Source organism: Rhineura floridana, chromosome 4 (assembly GCF_030035675.1).
Source record: "Rhineura floridana isolate rRhiFlo1 chromosome 4, rRhiFlo1.hap2, whole genome shotgun sequence".
In the NCBI taxonomy this organism is placed as follows: domain Eukaryota; kingdom Metazoa; phylum Chordata; class Lepidosauria; order Squamata; family Rhineuridae; genus Rhineura; species Rhineura floridana.
This window is the reverse complement of record NC_084483.1, coordinates 12,176,618-12,194,857: the sequence shown is the minus strand read 5'-3', so window position 1 is coordinate 12,194,857 and position 18,240 is coordinate 12,176,618. Positions and strand designations below refer to the sequence as shown.

General features: G+C 41.6%; 1 protein-coding gene across 1 annotated transcript in view; it reads left to right on the top strand.

Moving 5' to 3' along the window:
* Positions 1 to 13,416, top strand: part of GABRP (gamma-aminobutyric acid type A receptor subunit pi) — a 49,053-nt gene extending 35,637 nt beyond the window's left edge. Inside the window, exons 7-10 of the mRNA XM_061626164.1 lie at positions 5,456 to 5,593; positions 7,011 to 7,163; positions 10,208 to 10,377; positions 11,665 to 13,416. Of these exons, the coding sequence (XP_061482148.1) occupies positions 5,456 to 5,593; positions 7,011 to 7,163; positions 10,208 to 10,377; positions 11,665 to 11,967 (764 nt within the window). The 3' untranslated portion in view covers positions 11,968 to 13,416. The remainder of the gene's footprint in view (positions 1 to 5,455; positions 5,594 to 7,010; positions 7,164 to 10,207; positions 10,378 to 11,664) is intronic.
* The last annotated feature ends 4,824 nt before the right edge of the window (positions 13,417 to 18,240 follow it).

The window sequence follows — 18,240 nt, the reverse complement described above, 5'->3', positions numbered from 1 at the left end:
CCAAACACAGTTATTCTGAGTCTTAGTATGGCACCCAAAAATGGAAACTCTGCAAATGAAGTTCTTTACCTTACAGCATAATGATGATGATGATGAAAAACTGTCTGAATGGGCTACAACCTCTCTTTTCTATGTGTGTAAGAAGGAAAGGGTGACACAAGGACATAGGAAAAGGGGATAGAAAAATCATTTCCTACCTTCTAGAACAGCCTTTCCCAACCAGTGTGCCTCCAGATGTTGTTGGGCCCCAATTCCCATCTTTCCTGACCATTGGCAATGCTGGCTGAGGCTGATGGGAGTTGTGGTCCAACAACATCTGGAGGCACACTGGTTGGGAAAGGCTGTTCTAGAAGGTGGCAAAGTTCAAAAGGTTACAAAGTCCTAGTCAAAATGAGTACCTCACCTGCTTAGTGTGAATTCCTTCATTTAGGAAAATCAGGCTTTGTCTTAACCCAGCAGCAAAAAAGCCTCTGGAGAACGGGAGTGGGAAGAACAGAAGCCTATGCACACAGCAGCTTTTTAAGTTTGAGGTTTTCTTTATTGCTGTAGGGCTTTCAGAGTCAGTTATGCAGGCTCCAGTGAGTGTCAATTGCCAGCAAGCCTTTATAAGTTCCTACTTCAAAAAACCTAGACAATTTGTGGCGAGAATTCTGTAATTGCAGAGGAAGTGACAATGAATCCTGATGATAGCATTCCATCTACATCAGCAAGCAGGTTGATAACAGCAGGAGATAAATATGGAGACACAGAATTCAGTAATCCCATTGAACTCAAAAAGCATGCAAATGATCAAACCTGCCCTCCCCTCCTCCCTCTTATCCTCTCCTTTTTTCCCCTTCCCTCCCCTTTCCTTTCCCTCTCCCTCCCCTCCTCCTCCCCTTCCCCTTCCAGTTGCCTCCTTCCCCCTCCCCCATGGTCAGTTTTACCTATCTTAAGCATGATTCCACAGGAGTAGATCCCACTGAACTCAATATTCATTCAAATGATCAGACCTGCCTTTCCCCTCCTTCCCCTCTCCTCTCCCTTCCTCCACCCCTCCCCTCTTCCTTTTCCTCCTATGGCCACTCCAGCTCTTCCTCTCCTCCCCCCATGATCAGTTTTACCTATCCTAAGCATGATTGCATGGGAGTAAATCCCACTGAACTCAATAAACATGCAAATGATCAAACCTGCCCTCCCCCTCCTCCCTGCTCCCCTCCCCCTCCTCCCCTCTGCCCTTCCTTCCCTTCCTGCTACAGGGCTGGGTGGGAGAGGCTCAAAGTTGCCCATCAGCAGGTAGCATCCAGATAGCAGACCGAGTAGACACTCAGGTCACCTGGTTTTAGACTTTCCCACTATGGAGAGATGTTTAAATTATACATGTAGTAATTACTTCTAAATTTGCAACTATACAAATAAATTAACATACGCAAATGTTTTGCAGAGTTCAGGGTTATATATTTCTGTTCACCATGAGAATCTATATGGCACAGACTACTGTAGAAGCCGTGGTCTACTTCAGTGTTTCCCAAATTTCTGCTTGCATGAGTCACTGTTCTGGCTGGCTGTAGAGATGGGAAAGTCATTTTTACCCATAATTCCACTAGGTTCTGCTTCTGCATTAAACAAATCTCAATATCTGTTTTTAAATATATATTTAAATGTGCATTTTCTCTCAAAATACTTATTCTGAAATGCATATTTTGATATGTTAAAACTGCCAAGAACTGCACTGCAACATTAGAAGAAGTATAAAATCCAACTGATAGCTAAGTTCCAATCTGCTCATTAGTATGACAGGACATTTCATATAGGGATCTGTAAACTTTGAATTTCTCAAGCATTCCTAGCTGAGGGTGGGTAATTTTGCTGTGCCTCTGCATTACAAGTGATTTATAATGAAATCCTGTGTAGGTCTGCTCAGAAGTAGGTCCATTAAGCTAAATAGGAATTATCTCCCAAGTAAATTGATGTAGAATTGCAGCCTGAATGACCCAGTTGCACTCAATAAGGTATGCAGTAGAAATACTCATCTTCAGTGCTGATCAAAGGAGGCAAGTGAAGAAGGGGTAGATCATGCAGAGAGGCGGTAAGCAGCCTCTTGTTTAGGCACATGACCACATTTAATTTTTTAATTGACTTATTTCTTGTGGCACACATACTGGTCTTTTCTGACACACTAGTGCACCCTAGCACACCATTTGGAAACTGATGATTTAAGGAGTCATGGGCTGTTTCCGCTTGTGGGGGCACAAGCAACCGGAGGTTCAAAAGTACCATTTGGGCACATGTGAGGACAGAATATCTTGAGGACTCTGTGTTCATCATTGTTACCAATTCAAGTAATGTCTAAAATATCATTATTTTAAGACCAGTTTTTACTTGCCAAGTACTTGAATGGAGTTCCTATGGAAGTGCCTATTATTTTCACATTAAAATCATATTAGTTTGCCATGATTAACTTTATTACAATACACAGAAACTGAAATAACGATTAGCCTCTTGTTTTAAAATGTAGCTGAATTTAGTCTTTAAAAAAAGAGAGTAATTGGGTCCTATGTCAAGCTACTGCGCTATATTATTCTTATGAAATTATATGCACATTGCCAACTAGAGATGTCATTAGGATAAATGCCTGGAATTAATGCTATTTAAATATATGCCAGATGAATTAACAACAATCAGTCATTTATTATAAAGTTTCCCTTAGTAACTGCAGTTATTATTACAAATTGGGCAGAAACTTTGAAAAAGTCATATTTGGATGATTTGTATCTTGGGAATCAGCACATTCTGCGTAATATCAGTTGCAAGATTCCTATCATTTGTTTCTAATAGAAAACACAATTTCTCATTATTTGTTGTGAAGGCAAACTGGTAATCTGCATGGCAGATCTTTAATTAAAAAGCTAGGCAAACTAATACATTATTGGCTTGTTTATTAAAGCAATCTGATTTTAGGAAAACTGTATAGCTCTTTGTGTTTGCAATAGCTTTCATTTATAGAGGGAAACCACTCATAATTTTTGTTGGACTGAACCTATATCCATTTTCCTGATGCAATGGCAATCTTTACAGGGGATCTCACACATCCATTTTTTTTTCACTGTCAGAGGGGTGGGTGTGGGTTGGGGAATGTGAAAAAGTATGTATAACCAACCATGTAATGCTTAGAGCAGAGATGGGGGGCAGCGGTTGTGGCCCTCCAGATGTTATTGGAGTATTACTCCCCATTTCCCTGATCACTGGCCATGTGGGCTGCAACTGATGGGGCCTCACATCATCTGGAGAACCACAGGCTCCTCATCCGTGTCTTAGAGCTCAGGATGGGATCCATTGGCCGGTGCTGGTTCAAACATTTCATTGACCTAACAGGCTGGCATCGATTTGAGTTTGTTCTTTATCCATTAGTTGCTGCTTTTACTGACCCGTGTTTTTTCCGCTAAGGAAAACTATCGATTTTAATATCGACATTTGAAAAAGAAATGTTTTGAAGGAAATACCTATATTTCCTTTAAAATATCAAAATTTTGAAGAATATATCAATATTTTAAAAGGAAATATCAATAAATTATCAATCTTACAATCAATGTTTTAGAGGCAGATTTTTTTTTTAAAAAAGTCTGTTTTCAAAAATAGCCAAGGAAATTCACTATACAGTAGGGCCCCACTTTACAGCACTTCGCTTTACAGCGTTCCGCTAATACAGCTGTTGTGAATTGTAGAAAGGCCCCGCTTTACAGCGCTTGTTCCGCTTTTATGGCGGTTTTTTGCTGCCGGGTGCCATTTTGGTCAATGAAAGTCAATGGGATCCGCTTTACAGCGGTTTTTGCTTTACAGCGGGGGTCCGGAACGTAACCCGCTGTATGAGTGGGGCCCTACTGTATTAAAATCCGATCCTCAGTCACTGAGAATAAGCGAATTAATGGAAAATTTGGTACCAAATTTGAATTGGGCGGAATTCTAGCACATCCCCACTTACAGCTTCATTTCAGATTGCTTTAATCCTGAAAGCATGGGTAGCTGTCTGGAGCCAAGGGAGGCTTTCTAGGGTAGGATTATTAGCCTTCTCTTCCAGACATCCTTTTTGGGCAGCAACGCAGCAATGAAATGTAAATGGACTGCCTTCAAGTTGATCCTGACTTATGGCTACCCTATGAATAGGGATTTCATGGTAAGTGGTATTCAGAGGGGGTTTACCGTTGCCTCCCTCTGAGGCTAGTCCTCCCCAGCTGGCTAGGGCCTGCTCAGCTTGCCACAGCTGCACAAGCCAGCCCCTTCCTTGTCCGCAGCTGCTAGCTGGGGGGCAACTGGGCTCCTTGGGACTATGCAGCTTGCCCACTCAGAACAGGAAGACCTGAAGGGAAGATCAAAGGCCTAATGCTAAAGGAAGGGAAGGAAATTATAGGAGTCTGGCAGTGGATCCAGTAGTCTTGCAAAGAGGCATGCGGCAATGTAGAGCAACAGCAGCCCATTGCAATCTACAGCAGGGATGGGGAATCTTCCGGCCCTCTAGATGATGTCAAACTCCAGTTCCTATCAGCCCTAGCCAGCATAGCCAATAGTTGGGAATGATGGGAGTTGAAATTTAGCAACATCTAGAGGGCCACAGATTCTCCTTCTCTGATCTAGAGTCTTGGGTTCAATGAAATATTTTAAAAAGTTTGTCAGGTTGTAGGTCCAGACAGGGAGTGTGAAAAAGGGCCATCATAAGAAGAGTAGGGATTTACTGGCCCCTGTTTTCATTTAAATTTCTGTTTTTCCACTCCATTGTCTTACACTGTGAGCACACTAGTCGCCCACAGCAAAGCCTTTCCATTGGCCACACCTGGAGGGGCAATGGGTTGATCTGCCGATCAGCTGCAAAATCTCTTTGAAGTGAATTTAATAAAAGCACTCAAGCTGATCCCACCAAGTTTTACAGTAAAAAGGGTGGGGTTTGACTAGCATCATGCGTCCCTGTTTTCAGGAAAGAAGCGGGGAGACACTGGAACTGACAGAATAGTACGTCTGACCCTACCCTTAGATAGCCATAGAAAGTCTGTAGAGTGTCTAGACAATCCTTGCTTTTAGGAACTATGGGGGTAAATAAATTCAGAAGCACATCTGAATGAGCATCTAAACTCCCATTCAAAAGCAAAGGCTGTCTATTGCTTTCAACGACACTGCACATTTGGCTGTGCATCCCCATTCTTAACTCCTTGTTAGCTTCCACAAGACTCTGCACATCCAAACACTGGTAGTATTTAATCCCCAAATGGAGACTAAATCAGAATTGGACAAAAGGCTGGTATGGGATCATTATCTACCCTAGTGGAACTTCAGTATCTGCACTGGAAATCAGTCCTGCCAGTTTATTGTGGTTTCCCTAAATGGCGATTTGAGAGTCCAGTGGAGGAGGCAGGGACAAAACATTAAACTACTAACCTACTTGGTTGCTCAGTTACCTCTTAATGCTTTTTAATATTGTCTGCAGGGGGATACGATGAAAATGATGTACTGTACACTTGGTTGAGAGGAAACGATTCAGTCCATGGTCTTGAGAACTTGCGACTTTCCCAGTACACAGTGGAGCATTATTACACCCTTTTAACAATGTCGCATCAGGAAACAGGTAACAAAACTTCTCTGAGGTGAAGCAAAAATCACTAGCAAAGCTTGTATCTATGGAATCTAGCTGTCCTGAATGGCCCACTTGCAAAGCTTTCTGATTTTGAGATCTTTGCAGGCGGGATGTTGTTGTGAGCATTTGTTGATTGAAAGGGCGGGGGGGTCTGAGACACAATGACAAAACAGACACTGGTGACTGATCGACATCACAGCATTGTGACATCACATCACTGTTCATCAGATAGCTGCCCCAGCCCTACTTCATAATATTTGGCAAGATCCATTCCTGAGCTGTTGGGTTATCACAACGGATCAGCTCCAGGGCACTCAACTGCTGGCCGTATCCAGAGACAAGCCCAGTATATATGAAATCCAAATTTGCTAACTCTGTATGCCCAAAGCCACTCAGGTACAGCAGAAAGGCCTTCCCATGGTATAATTCTATAGAAATCCTGGTGGGAGACTAGCTATGACACTGCTTTGGGCAAAGCAGTTTTAGAAACTGATCTCTGGTGCTACACTGCCTGCTTATATTTCACCATATGTGATCAAGATGGATTGCTGAAGTATACAGCGTGGCTGTAAGTATAGAGTATTTGAAAGCCCTCTTGAATGGACATCTTGTTTTAGTTAATTCCTCCCTGATAACAACAACATTCTAGCCTTATGGCTTGTTCTAGGTTTTGGGGTGGTGGTTGGTAAGAGGCCTGCAAGCCTTCTCTTCTACTCTATCCAGCTTCTGTTTCCCTTCTGCACAGGAAATCCAGCCAGCTGCTCACAGCCTGGAGGTTTTAAGCAGGTGAAGCTGCCAGGCGCCCCTCCCTGTAGGAAATGGGAGGTTGCATCAATAGCCTCCAGAACAGTCTCCTATTTCCGAAAGGGAGGGATGCTTGGTGACAGCACGGGGAGTAGAGCCAAGTTCCCTCACCCTCCTTTTGCCAACTGAAAGAAGGTCAAGGTGGGCAGAGCCAAGGAATGTGCTAGTCATGTGCTCTTCCTTTTGTTGCTGCCAGACACCCCACTGGGAAATGGAAGATCATCCTTGAAGCCCTTACATTATTATGGGATCTCCTATGTTTAAATACGAGAGGCACCTGGGGGCCACATGAGAAGCAGCACTTTGTACGCTACTTCTGAACCAGATATAGTAAGCCTCCCCCCCCTTTTCACTGGGCATCCACAAATTTGAGCTCATCATCTTCTCTGCATCTCCAGTCAGTGGTGGGTCCCCTACCAGTGTATAGAGCTTGTCAGAGGCCCTGCCATGCTGACTGCTGATGCCAGGCCTATCTTTTAGCCAGTAATGAGATGATGAAACTCCACTAGATCAAAAATGTACATTTGTTGAAAAAACTTTGCCTTAGGATATTTTCTCTGTAGATACTTTCTTTTCATGGGATGTGTTTTCTTTCTCTAACTAGGCACTTACCCAAGACTGGTATTACAGTTTGAGCTCAAGAGAAATATCCTTTATTTCATTCTGGAAACGTATGTACCATCCACTCTGCTTGTCATTTTGTCCTGGGTTTCTTTCTGGATCACCCTGGATTCGGTGCCTGCAAGAACTTGTATTGGTGAGCTGTTCTCTGAAGTAGGTTACTTATTGTGGCCATGAAGTGGGAGAGGGAGAAAGACAGAAGACATATGTTATTTATGTAGAGGTGCAGACTTTGTTGAATGTAAAACCTCAAACTTTGTGATGACAAAGCTTCTAAAGCTGAAATAAATCACAAACATTTGACGTAAAACAACTTATCAATTTTGAATAATAAATTTTGAATGCCTAATCTGAATTCACATGTGCAATATGACAGCCTGCGCTTGGCTGACTTTCTCTTCTCCTGGGGATGCAGGGTCAGTCTCAGGCCAGGAACCTGGCAACCCTACCTGCAACATGTCATTAATAAAGTCAACATTTGAAACTCCAAATATGGATGCTTTAGACGTGTTGGCATATCTTAGTTGTTATCATTTTAGCAGGCTTCAAACACAGGATCTTATAAGCTATCAACTGACAAATACTAATTTGTGCTGTGTGTTATCTATCAAATCTGTCAAATAGAAAATACCAATCGACTGTCAACTATGACAATGCTGTCAAATTTTGATTACTACTGCATGCCAGCCTTCAAACACGATTGAATATGGCATATCATTTCCCAAAAAAAAACCTGTCTTCAGGAATACCTGAGTCTTTAGAAGCTTATCCGTACTTTCTCAAGGAAAGTAGCAGCAGTGAACAGATGTCTCTGAAAGACAAGATCGCCCATCACTACTCTAACCATAGTTAAAATTAACTATAGTTTAGTTTTTGGATGACATAGCAAACTGAGTCACCATCCACACCATATATTTAAAGCACATTCAACGAATATTTAAAGCACAAGGCTTCCTCCAAAGAATTCTGGGAACTGTAATTTACCCCTCAGAGAGCTACAATTCCCAGCCCCCTTAACAAACTATGTGCTTTTAAATGTGCATTGAATGTGCTTTAAATGTATGGTATGAATGTGACCAGACGCTAATTGACAAGGAAAGACCATAACTCAGTGGCAGGGCACCATGGCTTAGCAAGAATGAGCAAGTGTGTGGGGACCCAGAGAAAAAATTGTGAGGTTTCGCTCCTCCCACAGTTCTCCTGTTGCCATACTACCCAGAATTTAGCCATGGCTTGGCTTAGCATTACTTCCAAACCCAAGCTGTAAACAAGGTTTGTTCTCTGTTTTTTGCTTGTGGTTCGTTTGGAAGAGACAAAATACAAGCCCAGGTTTGCATGTCGTGTTAACCCAAACTGTGGCTTAGCTCTGGGTATCATGGCAGCAGAAGGACTAGGGAAGGAGTGAAGCAACCATAATTTTCTCTCTGGGTCATGGCACCACTTGCTCATTCTTACCAAGCCATTGTTCAGCTTAATGTTAAGCGTGAATGAGGCCATTGTTATTGCTGCTGTTTAATTTTATATTGTGTTCCGCTTTGGAGGAAATTGTCTTGAAAAGCAGCATAAAATCTATTAAATAAATATCCCAGAATCCTTTGCATCACACAGGGCTTCCTTGGCAAACAAGTGGAGGTGGAACATGTTCCCTGGAAGCAGGATGCTTGCAAATGACTGTGATATATTATTTCAAATATATCAGCTTTCAAATGCTGCTCAATATGAGATAATAATTGTGACTCAAATGTCAAATTTCAGAGAGTATCTGGAAAATATTTGGCATCAGAATTCACCAAAAGAGATTTGGGGTAGGGATCATAACACCTTTGTAGTAAGTTTGATCCAACTAGACTTCCAGTTAGTGACTGCCATAGGAAAATATATATATATATTTGGAGTAGAATTGTAATTCTTTTGCAGAACTAAAGGCCAGACCTTCAATCCATCCAACTAAATGACCATACAACAATCCATCTGACTAAATATCCATACAATAGCCTGGGGCAGCACCTGCATGGCTTTGTTAGAAAATGTATAGCCATGCCCCCTGCTCCTCCTCTGGAGCAGCTGGATGGGGATGGCCAATCTACTTTCATAGAGAAATACCAAATTCAGGAAAAATGTTTTTAATGAACTAGTATAGAAGAAAGGTGAAGACTATGAGCTACAGGTCTGAAGCCCCCAGCTTAAATCTCAGCTTGGCTATAAATGCTTTCCATATGAACTTTATGCAGGATGAAAGCCCCAAATGGTGGCATATCAGAAAATACCCAGAGTTTGTTACCCACTACAGTCAGAGGACTTTCGAGATCCCTCCAGACTGGTGTTTTTTTGTGGGTGTATACTGGAACATGTCATTGACACAATAATAGTGCATTAGCAGTGGATTTATACCGGACTGTCCACACATCATTCTGCTTATTAGTTTTGTGATGTTACTACATTATTGATGTCTGGAGGGGCACTCTTGTGCTATAGCATAACTAAAGCAGGACAAAAACAAAACGGCAGAACATTTGTGGTAAGAGACGTTTCAGGATCTTAGCAGGAAGCTACGGGGCATACCCTGATTAGAAAGAAGCAGGATCTGCACCCCAAAACATTTCAGGAACGAACATTATAGAAAGAGGGATGGCATATAACTGCCCTAATAGCATAATGAGTACAAATCATGATGAATGCTTTTGAGATTTTTGAAATATTAAGCAATATATAAATGCTTTTAAATAAAATAAAATGGATACTCAATAAAAAGGCTGTGTGTGTGTGGGGGGGGACTTTGTCACAGTATTGCCACCAGAGTGGAAAACTGGGGAGAAACATTCCCTCTACAGGATCTCAGACAAAATACTTTTATGGGCCAGTCCTACCATTAGACAGAGTGAGGCTTCAGGTTGCTTGAGGTGGCAGATGCTGAGGCATGCGAGGACCATTGGCAGCAGCCCCCGTTTGTTCCTCTCTGTTAGAGGTCAGAACAGGTAACCTTCTGCCCTCAGATGCAATGAAGGATACTGTCCCATCAACGTTGTTGAAGTAAGATTCAACCGTCACTCCAGTCATATTCTGTACATGGTATCTTGGAGGGCGGGTATCATCTTGTCCTTTGTCTCAGGCAGCAAAATGCTTTTGGCCACCCTGTGTTTTGTCTTCCAATAAAAGTGCATCCTAATTCCCACCCCCCAGGAGTAACAACCGTGCTGTCAATGACAACTCTGATGATGGGCTCTCGAACCTCAGTAACGAAGACCAACGGTTTCATAAAAGCCATTGATATTTACCTGGGCATTTGCTTCAGCTTCATCTTTGGTGCTTTGGTGGAATATGCAGTAGCTCACTATATCACCTCTCAAAAGGTAAATAAAATATATCATTGCTCAGTCAGATCATCCTGTGAACAGACATTTCCACTGAAAATATAACATGTAGTAGTTTGTAGGGGAAAGCTCTGAGGGCAGGAGAAGCCTGGATTCAGACACAGATAATTAGACAAAGGACTTGCGTGGTTCCATGAAAACACAGTTGGGTGGTATCACTTTCCATCATAGAAGCCACATAGCAGCCTGTAAAGGAACAAGCTGGGCCAGGGGAAGGAGAACAAATCCTTTCCATAGTGCTATCTAAATGTACTGTTCCTCTTTGAACCTGGAAAATAGGACAAGCCTTGCTTTGTTCTTCTTTCTCAGAGAAGAAGCTAGTGGACCATCAGGGAATCAAAAGGCCATCAAACAGACAGGCACTTCACTGTCTTTGAACAATTAAGGATTTTTTTTACTGAGTTTGTTTTTATACCTATGAAGTCAGGTCTGGCTCCAAGTTTCAAGGGGAGAGGGCAAGGTAAAGTGCCCTCTGGTGGTCTGTCCCTCCTCTGGTGGGTTTGCCTGTAGGTGACAGTGGTCTAAGAAGCATCGGGCGGATAGATCTAGTCTCCATTCTAATTTCCCATATTGCCCCTGATGTAGTGTTTCTTTCGGGAGCATTGTGGGAAATTAAAATGGCAGCTAGATCCAGCTGTCCAGCACTGCTTGTAGCACCAGGCTCATAAGGAATATTCTAAAGGGTGGCCCAGGGCAGACATCAATGGTGGATGCAGGGCACAGTCTGGCAGCTGCCTAAAGGTGCCAGGGTCTGGTGCCAGTCCTGTACTGAGAAATAATATCTGAAACATCTTCCATCTCGCACAAGCCTGCCCTAAAAATGGTATTGAGCCACACCCTTGTTTCCAGAAACCTAGCAGAGCAGTGACAATCCATAGTCTGATCCAGTTGCAAATTAACTTGTGGTTGGTAGAACAGTTTCTTTGAGTGATGGCCCAAAGGCAAGTTTATTGTGGTAGCGAGGGGAAGTCATTTCTATTGGGGCTCCTAATAAACAATTGTAAGCCATCCAAGGATGTGTTCACCAAGTGCCTAGACAGGATATTAATTTTTGATCCCCGAGGCCCTAGTATCAGTAAACCAGAATCTGGATTTTGCTAAGTCTTCCAGGGATTTTCTTTTCTTTTTACACCCCAGACTAATGGTGGCAGAGTCACACTGAACTTCTGTCCTTTGTAGTTGTATTGCCTTGTATTTTGGTGCATTGGTTACTAAATAGTGATATGGTCACATTCATTGTTTATCAGTAGTGTTTTCCTATTCTAGGGTTCTACAAACAATGTTACCAGAGAAACAGAAGAGGTCACCAGCACCAGCATCTTTAATACTTCTGTCACCAGCTACAATCAAAAGATAAACTTTACTGCCATTGATAATGTCACCTATGGTGGCTTAGCTATGAATCCAAAGGACAAAATTCGGTTTATTTTGAGGAACAAAATGCGCAAAGTCGTCAGCTATTTCACAATTCAAAATCCAAGCAACATTGATCACTATTCCAAATTGCTATTCCCTGTATTTTTTGCAGTAGTTAATTTGTTTTACTGGGCATATTACTTGTTTTTTTAAGAAAGAACAAGTCCTTATCAAATAGGAACTGAGTCGGTCACAGTGTGGTGTACTCAGGAGTTCACTTTCAGCTAGTGTGAATGATGTTGTGGATGTGGCGTATATGTCAGGCGATTGCTTTTGACTGGGAAATGTGTGCTTGTTTATAAGAACGTTTTGGCATGTGGTGACTTTGGGGAAAGCCTTGCCTGTGTTGCCTTCTGGCCTCTCCAAACTGTGGTGGGTATAACTATTGCTGCACATCAAAGATCTGTCCGAAACCCAGCATTGATAGTATTATAGCAAAAGCCAAATCCTGTGCATGGCAGCACATAGACATGACTGTGGAGCTAAAGCAAGTAGGAGCTAAATAAAGGCGTGCCTCTTCTTGGAGCCATTGCACATTAAGATGATTAGGCCTTGTGACCCATTGTATTTTAAGGCTGTACAATTATTTTGCATTGTCAACACAGCTAAGCCCTGGCATGCCATTTTACATTTGTGCCAAACATTATTTTCAGCTAGTTGTTTTCAATTGCTTGTGCACAGCCTTCTGCCAGCCTGCGGATGTTTCCCAGCGGTCTCAGGTAAGATCGTCACTGTGAGGTGATGATGAGCAAGAGGTTTTGTTATCATCTTCTTTCAATATCTTATAGATCTTGGCACATCCTGACAATGTACAAGATGCTGTTTAACCAATAAATAAATCTCTCACCACATCAGCACTTTAGGATCTCCAGTAACAACAGTTAGATGCTCATTTAATATATGCAAACCAAAATCAGTTTGATGCAGATAAGTTTTTTTATATGTCTCCCCAACTTCAAATGGAAAGCATAAAGGATTTTTGAGAGGGTTTGAAAAAATCCTGTGTTTGAAAATTGAGTTCAATACCTAAAATGAGTTCAATACCTATGCCCGATACAGTGCTGGCCCAAGACATTTTGCCTCCTGAGGTGAAGGACAAAATGGTGCTCCCTCCCCATTCAATATATAGAAGCCAACTGGATGTGCCGCTGAATCTTACTTCAGCACTAGAAACACTATACCTAAGTCAGCAGTCTAATTTAGGGAGCTGAGAACAGGCCATATGGCTGGCATGCAGTTTTGTCCTCCAACAGAGGGGAACATCTGGAGGTCTCGGAAGGAATGGGATGCCACCACCACTGCTCCCCCTAATATCTGCCATCTGAGGTGGTTGCTTCATTCTGCCTAATAGTAGGATAGCTCCAGCCCCACAACAACACTATGAAATAACTTACATTTGCTGCTTTATAACTTGGAGGCTACAAGCCACATGGTCAGACTTTTGTGTTTTCAAAGATGCTGTATATGTGTGCTTTGTCTTTGTATGTATTCTTTTCACATATTCTCTGTTTCTTTCTTTTTGGCTTATGAAGAACACAGTGTTGAAACTCTTTTTTGGGAAGAGTCTTGGAAGGAGACTGAATTAGGTCAGACAAATTTAAGTGAGATGCCATTCATGCAATTAGCTATTGTGTGAATGACTTCTAAAAAATAAATAGCAGGCATGGCAGCCTTGATCTGGATTGGGGTTCTGGTGATGGGAGAGAGGGGATTTAGGCCTTTTCCTCCTGCTATGGTCCCAATCCAGCTCAGGCCCCCTGTGCCTGCTACTTGCATTCACATGATTGCTAATTGCATGAATGGAATCTCATCTACTTTTGGCCCCGAGTGATGAATTCCAATACATGACCTCAGAACATTTCTTTTGATGTGCTATCATGGTACTTCTGCCACTACATAATAATATTTATAAGACTCAAGACTCAAGAATATATTGTACACACAATATAGGTATGTTAATTGGGCAAAGGTCCTTTTTAAAATTAACCTTGTGTCTAACCATTTTGTAGTTGATTAATAATATCAAAGTACACATAATGTGTAGTAGAGCATATTCCTGTAAATAAAGATACAGATCCTCTCAAGGTGAAAGAGTGGATTGCATTGCTTCCATTCAAGGTTTACATAGATTCACAGACAGAGATCTGCTGCCCACAAGGGCTTCCCATTCATTTAGTGGAGGTGACAGCTTGCACTGGTAGGTTTTGGCTGATGCAGGACTTCTAGGCTGGTATTGCATACACTACATGGCAAGTTCATCTAGGAGATGCTTACCATGTGATTGATTAAAGTCGTTCAGGCCTCTTGCTCTATGACAGGAGCACAACATATGAAACATTATGGATTTTTCTTTAATAACTTTTTTATTGAACCGTCTCCCCACAGTACATTGTGAAGAATCAAAACCACATATTCATAAATCATACATTTTATAAAGTGCTGTAGTTCAGGAAAAAAAAAACACTCCAGAACAGAATAACAATGGAAGGTGAATTCTAGTAATGAAATGTGGGCTTGTACTTTTTGGCATTTAAAAATATATTCTATGAAATGTAATAAAGTTAATGGTGTTTTTTAAAAAAAATAAAAATAAAACATAGCACACACACAAAATAGTTGCACTGTATGTCATTTTTCTAAATCTCAGCCAAAATAAAATACCTTTTCTCTGATATGCAGAACAAACACCCAAAGTAAATCTCTTTGTATGTTCCTACTCTTGTCCTATAGTTCCTGAACTTCATTGAGAGCAGCCTTCCTCAATCTAGTGCCCTCCAGATGTTGGTGAACTCTAGCTGCCATCAGCCTCAGCCTGTTTCATTCAGTATAAGGCAGTTTCCTGTGGTGAGGGATCCAGGTAAGGCCAGTTAAGATGGGTGGGAATCGGAAGGCTTGCTGAAAGGGCAACTTGCTGAAAAAACATGTAACACAAAGGGAGCACTTTGCTCAGATAAGAAGCAGCTCAGGCCAGCAACAAATATAGGAAGGTCAAATTGATAACTTTTGTGTGTCCTTTAATCATTTATGGGTACCTGAATTTAGGACTCCAGAAACAAATGCCTACCTACCAGAGCTTGGAAAAGTTACTTTTTTGAACTACAACTCCCATCAGACCCAGCCAGCATGGCCACTGAATTGGGCTGATGGGAGTTGTAGTTCAAAAAAAGTAACTTTTCCAAGCTCTAACCTACCACTGCCGCAGCTGGGGCTGGCTGTAAGGAGAAGGCATCTCATACAATTAAGCAAGAGAAGACGAACATTCTGCATCCCCACTCCTTAAGCAGCTGAAGGTATGCAGAGGACCCAACACCTGTGGCCACACAGTGTCACACTTTTGCCTGAAGTATACGGAAACTGTGTACCTATTTGACTGCCCTTCCGCAGTTCAGTGTTTGCATCATTGTGCCTTATACCATTTCTCTACCATGCAGAGTTGCTTTGAAACATTTTCCTGCTTGATCTTTCCTGTAGGGTGGAGGCTGGGGGGGGGGGAATTCAATTAACTTCACATTTTAATGCAAACCTACCTAATGCACACTTTCTGAAACAATATGCAAACTGAAACACAGCCATCCTTTGAAATTTGCACTATTCTGAATTTTGCAATGCAATTCTCCAGCCAAGTAATGCATATACTGAAGTAAAGTGTGCATAGAAGTGCATATATTAGTGAAAACGACTTACAAAAATGCATTATATTAGGGAAAAGTGCTTTGCAAAAATGTGTATAAGGTAAAATTGCATATAAAATGTGTTTATTAGGAGAAATATGCACTAATGAATTTTAATTAGGACTTGAAAAAAATCTACAAACAGATGTGGAAATGTGGAAAGCTGAATTTAAGCTTGGAAAACTGAGAGATGGAGAGAAACCAAAAATGACATATTTGCCCATACCTTCTTTCCTGTACTACTTTGCTCACCTTTCCGACCCTTTTGGTTCAGAGCATCTCAGAGCTAGCAACAAGCTCACTTTTCTGGTCACTACCAAGTGTCAGTTGGAGCTTGAGAAGGCTTAATTTTAATGTGCATTGACATGAAAGGCCTCAGTCTGTGCATTGTAGTTTTACTCTACATGTGGTTTATATTACTCTTTCAAAACATAGTGGCATATGCAAAAGTTTCCATCTGTTGACATGAAGCTCATGCATTTTTCATCGTTGATGAGGCTACATGAACGGTCTTTTACTGGGATGGTAGCAGATCCATCATTCTCTTCCATACAGAATTAAACATGACAGCATGAAGAGAACCCCAAAGCTATATTTTACAAAAAGCACATATGCCTTGATAAGGTAAAATCACTTCTAAGCTGTTTGCTGAAGAAATTCTGCCACTAGCACAGAAATATTTCACAGCCGTTGGGAATGGAGTGGAAGAAGTGATAATAACTTTCTCAATATATGGCCTGCTACAGTCACTGCTAAACAAGGCCTGCATACAGCTAGCAGGAGGGAACCATTTAGGAATAACCTCTCTAATGACTTCTACAGGGGTAGCCTTGTTAGACTGTTGCCACAAAGACAGCAGTGAGTCTTGTGGCACCTTGAGGACTAACACATTTATTTATTTATAAAAAAATCTCTAAGCAGTTTACATAGAAACATACAACAATGCATCATAACATTTTGTGAAAACTAGATCAAAATGCAACTATGACTACCTTCAGATGACCTGTGTATTTGAGCAGTCATCCTGATATTTTGCACGAAAATTGCTGTGGGGTTAGACGATAGCGGCTATTTATTGAGCATTCATTCTGACTTGTTCGCAGGGTGGTTATACGATGTTGGGTCAAGCAACTGTTATCCCACACTTTCCAGTGAATTTCCCCATTGTTTTTCTTATCACAAAAAAATAATAATCAAATATTGGGGAGAAACAGGTTAATTGCACAAGCTGAATTTGTTGGTGTATAATTGAATCCTACCCCCAAATAGCAACAGTCTGGAAGTACCCTGTATATTTCAAACAAAACTGAGCAGTGTGTAAAGCAAAAAATTAAGAGCCAGAGTCCAGGAAAGTTTGGATGAAATTTTTAAGAGGTGTTCAAAAGTCATCACTATCTCTGCCTCATAGATTATGAGAGGGAGGGCATTCCAGAGGGTGGGTGCTATCACCAAGAAGGCCCATTTTGATGTTGTCACCAAGTGTGACAATCTGCTGATCATGGAATGACCAGCAAGGTCTCCTTGGAAGGATTTAAAGATTATCATAGTCCACAGGTATTTTAGGTAACCTGGTCCCAAGTTGTTTAGGGCTTTAAATGTCAAGAACAAAACCTTGAATGTAGCTTGGAAGTTAATAGGCAGTCAGTGCAGATCTTTCAACAGTAGTGTAATATATGTACAGCTGGGTGTCCCACTAAGCATGCTAGCAGCTGCCTTTTATATTAGCTATGCCTTCCAAACCAGGCACAAGAGTAGCCCCACATGCAGTGCAGCCCAGTAGTGTAATCTTTGAGGTTACCAATGTGTGAACCACAGTAGAAATGCTATTCCCGTCTAGGAACAATCATAGCTGATGCACCAACTGAAGTTGGTATGGGTGATCAAAGCCACTGGGGGATGGGATGTTTAGAAGTTTGCAAGAAAAGGCCAAGTGACCAAGACATTTGTAGGATTGCAAAGGACCCTTGGGTTGCCAAAGAAGATGAAAAAAGGTGTGATGAAGATGATGAAGGTGTAGAAATCAGAACACAATATTTTAAGAACATAAGAGCTCTGCTAGATCAGAACAAAGACCTATAAAGTCCGACCATCATGTTTCCCATAGTGACCAATCAGATGTCCATAAGCAGAGCAACATCACCCTCCAGGGAATGATGCCTCTGATCCTGGCAGTAATATAAAGCCATCCTAACTAGGAGCCATTGATAGCATTTATCCGCCATGCATTTGTCTACCCCCTTTAAAGCCATCTAATTTGGTGGCCATAACCAAAGATCCCCTAGAGAACATTTCAGTTCTCTAGTTTCGGCTAACATTCTCTTGCGCGCCTGTCTTCATCTTCTACATCTGTCTACATCTGTGCAGAACGCTGTTTCTGCTGCCTCTCTGTCCCTTCTTGTCAACTAGGAGGATTTCATCTTGCCTAACCCATGGTAGCTTACTCCAGCTCTCAGAAGACATTGCCTAATTGGAAGCAAGGTATTAATTTGTTGAATGAATGGATGAACTGATGAAATCTCCTGTCATCAACTCCCATTGATGAAACTTCAACTGTCAGCCACCAGCCCTAACAGTATTATAATTAGTAGAGAAGGTTTATCTCTCTTGCACAAGAGCAGATAAGAGAACAGTTGAGTGCTTAAGAGTGTCAGAAGGACTGACTGCTGAATGGGGGAGAAAAATGGAAGGATCTAATGAATCCCATGTATAGACTTATAGATCAAAAACACCACCTTGCATTGTGCTTGGATAGCTA